At 49.2% G+C, this 12,273-nt stretch overlaps 1 protein-coding gene across 1 annotated transcript; it reads right to left on the bottom strand.

Moving 5' to 3' along the window:
* Positions 1 to 2,624: 2,624 nt before the first annotated feature.
* On the bottom strand, positions 2,625 to 11,197 carry TIMM44 (translocase of inner mitochondrial membrane 44). Its single transcript, XM_089537042.1, has 13 exons — positions 10,898 to 11,197; positions 8,881 to 8,985; positions 8,296 to 8,466; positions 7,878 to 7,958; positions 6,774 to 6,923; positions 6,075 to 6,214; positions 5,659 to 5,744; positions 5,365 to 5,457; positions 5,075 to 5,199; positions 4,847 to 4,897; positions 3,900 to 3,989; positions 3,648 to 3,758; positions 2,625 to 3,483 (listed from the first exon to the last, which is right to left on the bottom strand). Exons 1-13 carry the CDS (start codon positions 10,925 to 10,927, stop codon positions 3,364 to 3,366), a joined length of 1,353 nt encoding a protein of 450 aa, XP_089393168.1. The 5' UTR covers positions 10,928 to 11,197; the 3' UTR covers positions 2,625 to 3,363.
* Between the last annotated feature and the right edge of the window lie 1,076 nt (positions 11,198 to 12,273).

The following is a 12,273-nucleotide window of genomic DNA, read 5'->3' as shown; positions in this document are numbered from 1 at the left end:
ACTAAGTCCTTCCATTGGCGTCCCTATGGAGCGCCCTCTTGTGGCGGAAAGGGAGCATTTCCTCCTGTCTGTCCGAAGGGAGTTAAAAGGGCGCCAGGGGAGGGAGACTAAACGACTTAAAGGCACACTTCAACAACAAATAGTGCAAAAGCCTAGGGTTCCCCCCCCCCCCTTTTTATTATATCAGTGTTTCAAAGCAGCCAGGCTCTTGCTGAGCTCATTAGTCGGTGGGTGGCTATTAGGAGATATTGGATGGTTTATGGACTGGCAGTGGTCCCCAAACTGTGCTCCTTAAGGGATTTTGGACTTCAGCTCCCAGAATCCCAGGCTATTGGCCAACGTGGCTGAGGCTTCTGGGAGATGAAGTCCAAAATCTCTTAAAGGGCAAAGTTTGGGGATCACTCCACTATAGCAAACTGCATAGATCATGGAATATATATATATAATTTCAGTGCAACAGTAATAATTAGTTGGGAGGCGGGGGCGTTACAGAAATAAGGATTTTGGAACTGGGGGGATTTTCTCTCATGTCAAAAGAGTGGCTCTTAAGAGACAATTCCCGCCATTTTAGGAGAGGCTTTTCTCAGCCTATAAAGTCGACGAATGGGAACCGAAATAGCGAGGAGACGCATTTGCGATTCGCCTTTTGGGATCGATTGCCCTTTTGCAGTGGAGATTTAGGATGTGCCAGCAACTTCCTGGCTCTCTCTCGGGCGCCCCCTTATGGCTAAAAGTGAGCACTTCTTACCTGTCCTGGGGCGCCCTCTGGTGGCGGAGAGGGGCAGGGACTCATGCCAGCCTCATAGCCATTGCCCTGCAGGGCTCAGGGATTATGCTGGGGATTTCCAGGAAGGAGCCTAGGGGCCCAGGGCAAAGACAGGCTGCATGGAGACCTCCCTCGACCCCTGCATTGCCTGGGGATGATGGGAAGTGCCCTCCAACCCCCTTTGACTCCATTCCCTTTACACCCTGGCATCTTCATTCCCTTGGCAGCCTGGCATCTTCCAGACCAGCAGCGCAATCTCTTTTATGTGGGCTTTCCAGTCCCATTGGGGAGAGAGGGGTGGATGCACTCCTATTAATGGTGGGGGGCCATGGCTTTAACCACTACGCCACCCCCACCGCTCCTCCTCCATTCAGGAATGGTCTCCCCTGCAGCTCCCACCACTGAGCACTACTGCCTGCGGCTTCTAAGGCCGGAAACTGTGAGCTTTAAGAAGAAGGAGAAGAAGCCCTTCAGCTGCCTTAAGGCAAAATCTTTCCCAGCTGTGACTTGAACTCAAAACCCTTGGAGCTTCTCCAAGGCCACTCTTCTTACCCCATCATCCTGCACCACTGGGCCCTCAACTGGGTAAAGGTGAAGGGAGCAGACATTTTAAAAAGGTGGGCTAAAGCTCCCTCTTGAAACCCTGAAGGCAGGAATGGAAAACAAAATGTTGAGTGTCCTGGTTGGGGATGTTGGGAGGTGCAGTCCAACCTTCACTTAGTCTAGCCTTGCTGAGAGTCTCTTTCTCCATAAGGCAAAGAGGCATTTGCTCCATAGGTCACCATTTTAATCCTCCCTCCCAAAAGGGCAACTTTCAGAGAGGCAAGGAAAGACAGGGCAGCAGGGCAGATCTTTCCACACTGACAAATGTAATGTTCATTTAAAGCAAACAAACATCTCCTCTTAACACCAGGCCAGAGCAGGATGGGGTGAGGGAGGGTAGGGTGGAGGTTAGCTTAATCCTAGTCCAGAAAGACACTCCTAAACTAATACTGTAGTAATAATTACTATTACTTTAAACAGAGGCTGGATAGCCATCTGTCAATGAGGATGCTTTGATTGAGAGTTCCTGCATGACAGAATGGGGTTGGACTGGATCAGGGCCCTTCTTGGGGTCTCTTCCAACTCTATGATTCCATAGTTTTAAAAACAGGGAAGAGGAGCTTAACATCAATGCAACCACCAGCCTTGTAATACCAGGGAACACCCACTGGCCTCCAAAATAATAATAATCTATTACCCATGGCTTATTTCTCTCAGAGTCAACATTACATTGGTGCGTTACAGACCGGCGGTCTGCCGGTGCTGCTGTTTGCTCTGCAAGGGAGCCACAGCAGCCAAACCGCGCGACTCCCGCGTGGAGCAAAAAAGCTCCAAAATGGAGCTTCTTCCTGTGGCGGTTATGACGCTGCGAGGTGCCAATGGCGCACTCGCAATGTCATAAGCGGCGTGCGACGTGCAAACGCTATGCGTCTGACACGTAAAGATGGCGGCGCCTGTGTGTATAGGGCACCGCCATCTTTACGCCCTCGTCACGTGCTAGGGGTGAGGCCGGTATGGATGGTAGGTCCTCAGCCAACCCCTAGCACGTGACGGGGGCGTATTAAAGGCCCATCTATAACGCGCCATAGGCTCTTTTCTGGAGGGCCACTACAACACCCATGATCCCCAGCACATCCTGGTGGAGGGCCACTGCCTTGGACATTGAGTGACACTGGGAACCACTCCCGTCCCAACTCCCCTTCTTCCTTTATTAAAAAACATCCAGAGGCAATATTGGAAGCCATTTTATCAACTACTGGGTAACACCCCCCCCAAAAAAAACCCTGAACAGACACACAGGGACAGAACAACCGGCTATGCTCATTTTAATTTATAGAGACAATACAAGATTTTGCCATGATACCAGCCCTCTCACACTGGCTGTAAACTCACCAGATTTGCTCCCAGACCTTCCTGATATTCCTCCTCTCCTCGAGACAGCTCTGCTCAGCCAGCACCCCAGAAGGACAGCTGACCAAAACCGTTCCCTTCTTCTTTGGGAAGGGGGTGCCAAGGGACCATTTGACTTCCCCATTTCACACACATATCCTCCCATCAATCCCAAAGCGTTCCCCAAAATGCACCCCCAGTTCTGTTCCTGAACTGCACCCTCCTTTGCTGCCCAGAGCATCATGAACAGAGATCCCGGCCGCCACATCACCAACCTCCAATCCCGCAGAGGGTTTGCGGGTCTGGGAGGTATGATCCACAAGTGCCCCTAATCGCAAGAGAAAACCAGAAGGGTCTGCTTCAGTGAAACCCAGGCGCAGTCTTAGTAGCACAACCAGGTCGAAGAACCGAGGACAGAGGGCACTGTGGAAGAAGCAACGCCACTCCATGCGTGCAGGCCAGGAAGCACCAAAGACTGGCATCCTTCAGCACTCCCGTCCCAGTCTCTCCGCTCTGTCTGCCTCAGAGCCAGCTGTTCCCAAGCCCTCAGGAAAAAGCAGGCATCTCACAAAGGCATCAAACGGCCACACAAAATGGCCACCCTCACGTCAAGGCAGGCGTTCTGTCAGAGGGACGAGGGAATGGGGCGGCCAGAGGGGCCGGACTCATAAGATTTGTTCTGTGCTTGAAGCAGAAATGTCTAACAGTCTCCAGGCGGCATAAGGGTTCAGCTCATCGGGGTCCCTGCAGAGAGCCCAGACATACAACATCCGCAGGACTTTCTCCTGGAAACAAAAGGGGAACAACCAGTGTTAGGGATGGACCCTTTAAACAGCCACTGCAAGACTAGGAGGACATGCATATGGGGATGATGGAATGGCTGTTTTCACACATGCAAAGACCACAAGAGTGTCAAGAATGTGCCCGACTCAGAGGTCCTTGAACTTACCGGGTCTCCTTCGACCACCTCCCCTTTCTGGTTTTTAATCACCATCACTAGCTGGGCCTGGAAAGTAATGATCAGCACGGGCCCCTGCTCCATCATCTTCCCCATTGCCAGCTGCAAAACAACAAAAGGGAGAGAGGAAATATCAAGTCATTAGTCCATAAGCACTAGCTTGTTTGTTTTTGACAGACAGATCAATATAGAGTCAAGGGCAGTGTAATTTTAAAGGCAGTCCAGACCAGGACAGTCACTTACATCAACATTATCAATGTCCAAAATCCTGGAGTGGAACTGAAGGCCCATGGCTTTGGCTTGTTGAATTGGATGTGCCAACTGGCTATAAGTCTGAAAGAGGGGAAAAAATCCACCTGGGTTTCCAAAATACTCTGTAGAAGGTGTCCCAAATTTAAAGAGGCAACTTTGGCATAATCTCTCTACCAACCCACATAAGATCTAGAACTGGCAATATAGAACCTGAGAGTCTTTTTGTTTTTATTTCAAGTTGGGTCTTCCTTGCCCAAAATGATTGGGACCATCAGTATTTTGGAATGTTTGCATACATACATACATACATATATACATATCTTAGAGATGTGACTCAAGTCTAAACATGAAATTCACTTGTTTTGTATGCACTTCATACAAATAAGCCTGAAGTATTTTTATACATAATATTTTTAATAATTTTGTACATAAAACAAAGTTTGGGTACACTGAACCATCGCAAAGCAAAGGTGCCACTATCTTAGCCACCCATGTGAACAATCTTGTATTCTGGGTTATTTTAGATTTCAGAATTCTGGATAAGGGAGACTCAGCCTGTATTTAACCCAGTCCAGCATGTTCAACCATGACATCACACTGATTCTCACTGGGGATGATAGGATTTGCAGTCTAACATGCCTCAAGGGTTCTAGGCTGGAGAAGGCCTGCTAAGTGGAGTCCCTGTGGAAGGGAAGGAATTAGAGCTGAGAAAAGCAGCCTGACCAGCTAGAGGCTGGATGGAGCATCCTGGGAGTTGGTAGTCCAAAAAGGGAGGAGGAAAGTAACTTTTCCCAAGTGATGGACGTAGATATGCCTCTAGACCTCATCCAGGAGGGTTCTCCTGAGGGCTCTAAACTCTTTTCTACAAGGACTCTCCAGCATCAAATTGGGGAGAAAAAGGCAAATGCAGACACCAGCCCTGCAAGGTAGGTACTCACTGCTTCGTAGCACCAGTCCTTGAGAATGTCTAAGTCCCCTGATATCATAGCCTAAAGAAAGAAAGGGGAAGGAGAGAGAGAGTGAGGGAGAAGGGCACACAGAAAGAGTCATGCCCATAGCCCTTCCCTCTCTGGGTTCTCTCCCAAGACATGGGGCCCCTCCAATCCTGCCCAAAAGAGAGAGAGGACACTCCCCCATCATGTCTGCCCCCCACCTAAAGAACCTGCCTCCAGGATGTTGGGGATGATGTCTTCCTCGCACTGCTTGAGAAACCGGTCCTTGTCAAAGTTTGGGTCGACGCGGAGGATCTCAGTCAGCACCTCGGACATCTCCGTCTTGGAGAAGAGGCCTCCTGCCATGAAGAAAAGAGAAGAGGGGCATCAGTGCAAGGAGGGAATTCAGGGAGAGAAGCACAAAAGGGAAGGAGGAAAACACCCTCCGGAGATTTGGCTGGGAAAAGACAGGACGCCATTCTCCTTCCCAGCTCTGAGATTAAGCGAAAAGCGCAAAGGCTCACCTATAAAATCCGTCACTTTGTCGGTGACGGCACGCGAGGCCCGGATGACAACGTTGTCGCTCTCGTCGTATTTCATTTTCATTTCAAAGAACCCTGGAAGGGAGAGGGGGAGAAAACGAGAGCTGCACTGGTCTGTTTATGGCAACTGTGGAAGGAAGGCTGGGGAACCATGTTAGACCTGGGATACAAAATAAACAACCCCAAAGCATTTGCACAACAGAGGGTACTCAGGGAGGGGAAATGTTGCCCAAAAAAGCCTCCTCAGGAAGCGCCTACTTCCAGGTAACCACTTACGGTTGAAGACGATGTTGTTGTCTTTGAACTCTTTCCATTGCTGGTACCACTTGGAGTCCTTGTGAAGTACCACACCCATCGCCTCCCTGCAAGAAAAAGGAGGGTTGGGAAATCCTGTTCAACGGAGCCAACTCTCTCCCACCTCTTTCCCTCTTTTGCTGGGAGGGCAGTGGCGGCTTTGGGCAGCCTACGTGTCTCCTGCATGCCTCTACCCTATACATACTGTCTCCCTAGAGCTATTGGGAGTGGCAAAAACTAAAGACCACCCAACAGAATCCATTGGGGTGGAAGGAGACACATCTCCAAATAGTCAATGGGTAGCTGTTTTATTTTGAGAAAAGCCCATTTTTCCAACATAAAACGGCCATCCATTGAGCACTTTGGGTGGACACACATCAGCTGCCTTGATAACTCACTCATTGGCTTCAAATATCCGTTCTTCTTTCAGCCTTTCTCCAGCAAACTCTGTCCGCTTCCGGAGCTTCTCTGGGCGCTTGTAAGGCCCTGTCTGCCCCAGGACGCTCTCATCGATCTCCTTCCGGACCGACTCGACTCCCTGCAAGAAAAAGAAAAGCTTAGTATATGCTGGAACTGACACAATAGAAGGAGAGGAAAGCAAGTCACCATTGATAGCAAATGAGCCTGCCTGAATTTTGACATATTCAGGGAAGGGCTTGCTCTCCAACCCACCACCTCACAGGCAGCTTTGGTGAGGAGGAGGGAGGCACAGCCTTCTCAGCAACTGCTCCTAGGAAGATGTGGAACTCCCTCCTACAGGAGACTAAGGTGGGCACTCCTCTCTTTTCTCCTTCTGCCAACTGGTAAAGACCTTTTTATTCAGATACATTTTGGGTCTTTTAACTCTTTCTACATCCCTGTTTCATCCAGCCTCTTAATTCAGAACCATAAGGACTGGGATCTAACATTTGTTTTAAGGGGCAAATAAATGCCACTGCTCTTCATGCAGAAGGCATCTCCAAGTATGACTGGGAAAGATGTCTCACCTCAAATGCTGAGTGATGGAAGGAAATGAGGGACTATGCATAAGGGGGAGGGAGGGAATAAGGGTGATGCATAAGGTCCATGTGCTTATGGGCAGGGAGGGCATGACCTACCTGAGAAATGGCCTTGAATGCTGCTGTCCGGCCCAATTTCTCTCCCCCTTTGGATACCGATTCGGCAGACTGCTTGGCAGTTTTGGTTGCTTCTTCCACACCTTCCTTAATCTTCCGGCCGAACTCACTCTTGCTGACTTCGTCAAAGCTCTGTGGCCAAAGGGGAGAAGGATCAGTCAAGGCTATAGTGTGTGTGTGTGTGTGTGTGTGTGTGTGTGTGTGTGAGAGAGAGAGAGAGAGAGAGAGAGAGAGAGAGAGAGCGCATTTCTTTCCCCGGATTCAGAAAGAGAATAATAAATAAAAATATATACACTTCAAGTCGCATCCAGAAGGACAGGTGGAGAGACCGAGGCTCACACAAGTATGTCACCGTCTTCCTCAATTAACCTTCCCTCACACTTGCCTTCAACAACCTCTTCCCCCTCCAGGTGTGTCTGCACTACAATTCCTATGATCCAGCTGGCTCAGTAATTACTGGAGTTGTAGTCCAACAGATCTGGAGTGGCACAACTAGAGGAGGCTGTCCTTGACATGAGGAGCAAACATGAAGATGCCAAAACAGTGTCACACAGGCCTGGAGGAAAACACCAAGGTCTACCGAGGTAACCCTCCCTCAAAAAGTCCTTTAAAAACCACTTTTCCATGCTCAGGAAAGGAGCCACTATAAAGCCCAACAAGAGCGGGAAACCATTAGTGGTCTAGGATGCTGAGCAACAGATGGGAAAGGGGAGAATCTGAAAACAGGGGTGTGGAGGAGGAGGAATAGAAAAATCAAGCCTTATGGGGAACAACTGAGGGAGCTGGGTATGTTCAGCTTGAAGAACGGAAGACTAAGAGGTGACATGATAGACATCTTTAAATGTCCGAAGGGATGTGGAGTGAACTTGTTTTCTGCTGCTCCAGAGATCAGAACAAGAGCCAGTGGGTTCAAATTACAAAGTAATTATAAAGTTTGCACCCATATGTCTTTCCTCATTCTTGACTTGCTATCCCACTTGAAGCTCCTTGTTACTTGCCCCAAATCTCCTCAAGACAGGGACACTCAGAAACACAGAATAAGTCAGGAAAGCAAACTAAATATATGTTAAACAGCCGCAAACGTACCTCCTTAACTGTGCCAGTGATTTCTCCAAACTTCTTCTTCAGGACTTCAGAAGTCTTAACAGTCTCAGACTCAATGGTTTTCTGTACAGAAGGGTGGGATTCCAGAACAAATTGGAAGATGTTATTCTCACCGTCAGTTTTAACTTTGTGTATAATAATAATACTAATGAACTGCCATAATTATGCAAGCTACAGCAGTAGGTTGCTATGGAATTCTGGGATTTGTACTTTGGTGGGCACCAAAGCTCTGACAGGGAAGGCTGAATATCTCACAAAACTACAAATCCCAGCATTCCATACCATTGAGCCATGGGAATTAAAGTGGTATCAAATTGCTTTATTCTTGCAGTGTGGCAGCAGCCTATGTCTTCAGCATCTACTTGAAAGTTATGTCCACAGAAGAAACCAGCAGACTTACATATTTCCGTCTCGCCTCCTGGAGGGCTTCTGACTCTTCCAGCTTCTTCGCTTCGTCTCTGAATTTTTTAATGCTCTCTTTCATCTCTTTGTTTTTAGCTAGCTCCTGCTTGATGTTCTCCACAAAGCCTGATATAAAACCTTTGCGGCCTCCAGAGGAATAGCATCTAGACTAAAGAAAAGGTAGCCATTAAAACCCGTGAGGAAACAGAGAGAGCATTCCTGATTCATACACTTCCCTCCCAGGTTCTCCTGGGCTCATATGAATCCTAAGTCCTCTCTTTTCCTATCAAAAGATAAAGGTAGACTTTGGTCTGTAAGTTCATAATCCCTTGGAGAGAACACAAATGGAAAAAGGAATGGGGATGGAAGAGGGAAACAGGGACTGAAACAGCAGCTCTTTCTCCAGTCAAAGGAACCGGCCCTTTGCCAGGATGTTTACCCATCCTCTTACCAGTTCTTGTTCTCTGCTCCAGTTCCAGTGTGTCCTCAGGCAGCGTCTTCTTCCAAAAGGGTTACTCCAGCACCCTCTTCCCACCCCAGGATCAATGTCACAATACTTTACTTTGATTTGCCGTAAACGCACCTGGTACAGCTGTAAGGAAGGCCTGTTGGATTGGTGTGGAAGGATGGCAAGTCGCGCTGCTCCTGAATACCGTCCGGATGCAAGCCAAATGTTTAAAAGGCATTTCTAGGATTCAAAAGACAAGAAGCTCCCATTTAATAACGATTACAAAACCCTTCGCTTGGCATGCATAACCCCTCTGAGGGATGAATCGCAAGTTGAACTAGAGGCGGAGAACAGGGAAGCCAGGGTGGGCTCCTGCCACTGCTAAGAGGGACAGCTAAGTCCCCTTCCCTCCGAGCAGATAAATCTGGAGAGAGACAAACAAAGCATGGTCTGACTTTCCTGTTTTGTTTTAAGTCCCTTTCAAATAGAAAGCCTGTTTTTAAAAGGCGTCCTTAACGTCATGAAAAGATGTCCTTGTTATTTAAACCAGTGCTACTCAAAGTAAGTGGTCCTCAGTCCATGGCAGGTTTGCAGGAAAGGAAAGAACAATAGTAGCCAATGGGCAGAAATGTGGTGCCAGTCCCTGGACAGGAGCGGGAAAATAACTGCACTGCCAGTCATCCACATCAGATAGCTTGGAAAGCACTGATTTAGATGGTGCATTTCTGCAAAAGTGCTTTACAGAGCATAAAAGTTCAGGTCGCTACCTCTTTGTTGTTGTTTCCAACCTATGGCAACCCTATCACTTTCTGTGGCTGAGAGCATGTGACTCGCCTAAGGTCACCCAGTGGGTTTCCCTTGGCCAAGCAAGAAATCGGACCCTGGTCTCCGGAGTCATAGTCCAGTGTTCAAAGCGCTGGCTCTCAAGGTTTGCAAACTAATCCAAAGGTGGGAACTGCGTCGCTCCAGACGCTGTTGGACTGCAAGTCCCAGCATTCTGCATACTGCTGGCAACGTAGGATAGGAAGCTAGTAGGCGTCGAGCAATTCCCACCCTTGCTATAAACTGGTCCTCCCAAACTTCGGTCCTCCAGATGTTTTGGACTTCAGTTGGCCAAGCTGGCTGAGGCTTCTGGGAGTTGAAAACCAAAACACCTGGCAAGCCAAAGTTTGGGAACCATTGTTCTAAGCTTTAAGAGCAGAGAAGCGATGGAGGAGGGAGGGAGAATGGGGAGGCAGCGGCTGCATCTACACTGGAGAAATAACCTGGTTTGGCACTACTGTACTATAACTCTTTCTGGCTCAAGGCTATGGAATTCTGGGAGTTGGAGTATGTTGTGGGGCCCAGAGCGGAGCTCCGCTCCGCTCTGGGCCCACAACAAACTCCAACTCCCAGAATTCCATAGCCTTGAGCCAGGATGCTGAAAATAAATACATCTATTATACATATTTGGTGGAGGCCTCAGTCAAGTTGCTCAGTGGGCAAGGAGTCCTTGTGCCTCCAGTCAAAGGGACAGTGTTAAATGACTGAGAGACAGAGAGAGATTGGGCACTCTGCACATGTTCAGTGGCACTGTCCTCCTCTTTCTTTCTTTACCTTCTTTCTTTGCTTTGTTTATATACCAGCTTCCAGACCAACACATTCAAAATGTTTAAGACCTCCACATGGCCATGGCCCTGGGAAGGACAAGAAAGGACGGATGCCCCCTCTTTCCAAAGACCAGGCATCATCAGAAACCAAGGCCCAGTCCACACTGCAGAAATAATAATCCAGTTTCAGACCGCTTTAACTGCCCTGGCTCAGTGCTGCCAGGGAACCCTGGGAACTGTAGTTTATCATGCCCCCAATGGCTCACCAAACTACAAATCCCAGTGCTCCCTAGCCTTGAGCCTGGGCAGCTGAAGCGGTCTCAAACTGGGTTATTGTTTCTGCCGTGCGGACTGGACCTAACTTCCCAAAGACACATCCACATCTGCATCTGATTCGGGATCTGCACTCTGCGCATGCGCAGTGGCACTCTCCGCTTCTGGGGCACTCAGAGAGGGGAGCACTCTGTACGCGCTCAAGAGCCGGCTCTCCTCCACGGCGGAAAGGAGAGCTCTGCACATGCTCAGGGGCCCTCCGCGCCTCCCCTCCTCCTTCCCATCCTTACCCGGCAACCCCAGAGCGCGGCCGCCGCCATTTTTAACAGGGAATGAGGACTCCCCGCCGGCGCCTCCCGATGACGTCACAAGCGCCGCGACGGCATGGAGACGGGGTCCAGGAGACTCTGTGACGTCACCCAGCTCGCTTCCCGCCTTTCTGGTTACCCCGGCAACCGTAACCCTCTGCCAATAGGATTGCGGCTAACCTCGTCATACTCGCAAAGCGTTGTGGGAAATGTAGTCTCCCTTGAAGGAGGCTGAAGGCAATGGGAATGAGAGAAGAAATCTTTACGAACGCTGTCGGTCTTTCCTTTTGGGCCTAAACCAAATCTCACCTCGCCCCATTTAGAGGCTCTGAGGCCCTTCGGCTCCCAAACCCTGGGCTCTCAGCCCATGCTCAGAGGCTACCTTGTCCTTGTGCCTGCGACCTAGAGTACTGCCATACTAGGAAATGATATACTGGCACCAGTATGTAAAGCCCAGGGCTTCTGCCACAGGAGAAAGAACTGTTTGACACTGCTTTAACTGCCATGGCGCTGGGCTGTTGGATGCTGGGATCTGTAGTTTGCTGCGATGCTTGGGTTCTCTTGATAGGGAAGGCTGAATATCTCAGAAAGCTACAAATCCCAGAATTCCACAGCAATGAGCTCCAGCAGTTAAAGCGGTGCTAACTCTGCAGTGTGGATGCAGCCCTACTACTGCAAGGGGTTGAAATGATTAGAATAGGAGTGACTAAATAGTTGACCCTGCCTAAGATGGCTTCTGCCTGCCATAGGAACTCATATGAATCTGCCCCACTCTGGGCCTAACTCCAACTCCCAGAATTCCATAGCCTTCAGCCAGGATGCTGAAAAGCAGTGCCAAACTGGGTTATTTCTCCAGCATGAACGCAGCAGCCTTCATCTCCCATCCAGCCCAGTCCAACAGCCAGACTAGTTGAGACTCCATAGTCCACAAAAACTTATTCTGTTGCTCCGGAGGAGAGTACATGAAGCATTTGATCCAAATGACTGTGTGGGACAGGCTTAATACTTCCTTAACTTTACTTGCGCTAGGAAAATACGCCGTTTGCACTACAGCCAAGGTCCAGATCCCTTACTCAAGGTCCATCTGCAGCCCAGGAGAGTAGTACTTCAGTGTCAGGGCAGGATCCAACGGGTCCAAATTAGAAGAGATTCCAGCCAACTGTGAGGAAGCACTTCTTGGACGTAAGAGCAGCTCCACAGTGGAACAGGCTACTTCAGATGACAGCTGACTCCCCTATTTTGGCATCCTCTTTCAGGGGCGATTCCTCCATGGCAAGGATTGGACTAAGCAGACCTTGCAGTTCTTTCCATCTTGTATTCTTATCCTATGAATCCCCCGACCCATCGACTCTTCAAAT

Source organism: Sceloporus occidentalis, unplaced genomic scaffold (genome assembly GCF_023333645.1).
Source record: "Sceloporus occidentalis isolate IW3139 unplaced genomic scaffold, rSceOcc1.0.p SCAF_8, whole genome shotgun sequence".
Lineage (NCBI taxonomy): Eukaryota > Metazoa > Chordata > Lepidosauria > Squamata > Phrynosomatidae > Sceloporus > Sceloporus occidentalis.
This window is presented reverse-complemented; position numbering and strand designations above follow the sequence as displayed.

Bases quoted from the DNA above. Each gene is read 5' to 3' on its own strand.
- TIMM44 (XM_089537042.1), bottom strand. From the start codon at position 10,927: ATGGCGGCGGCCGCGCTCTGGGGTTGCCGG. The intron at 6,924-7,877 runs GTACGTTTGCGG...CTTTGGCCACAG, and splicing joins TCACTGGCACAGTTAAGGAG to AGCTTTGACGAAGTCAGCAA. The intron at 4,898-5,074 runs GCAGGTTCTTTA...TTCTTTCTTTAG, and splicing joins TCATCCCCAACATCCTGGAG to GCTATGATATCAGGGGACTT.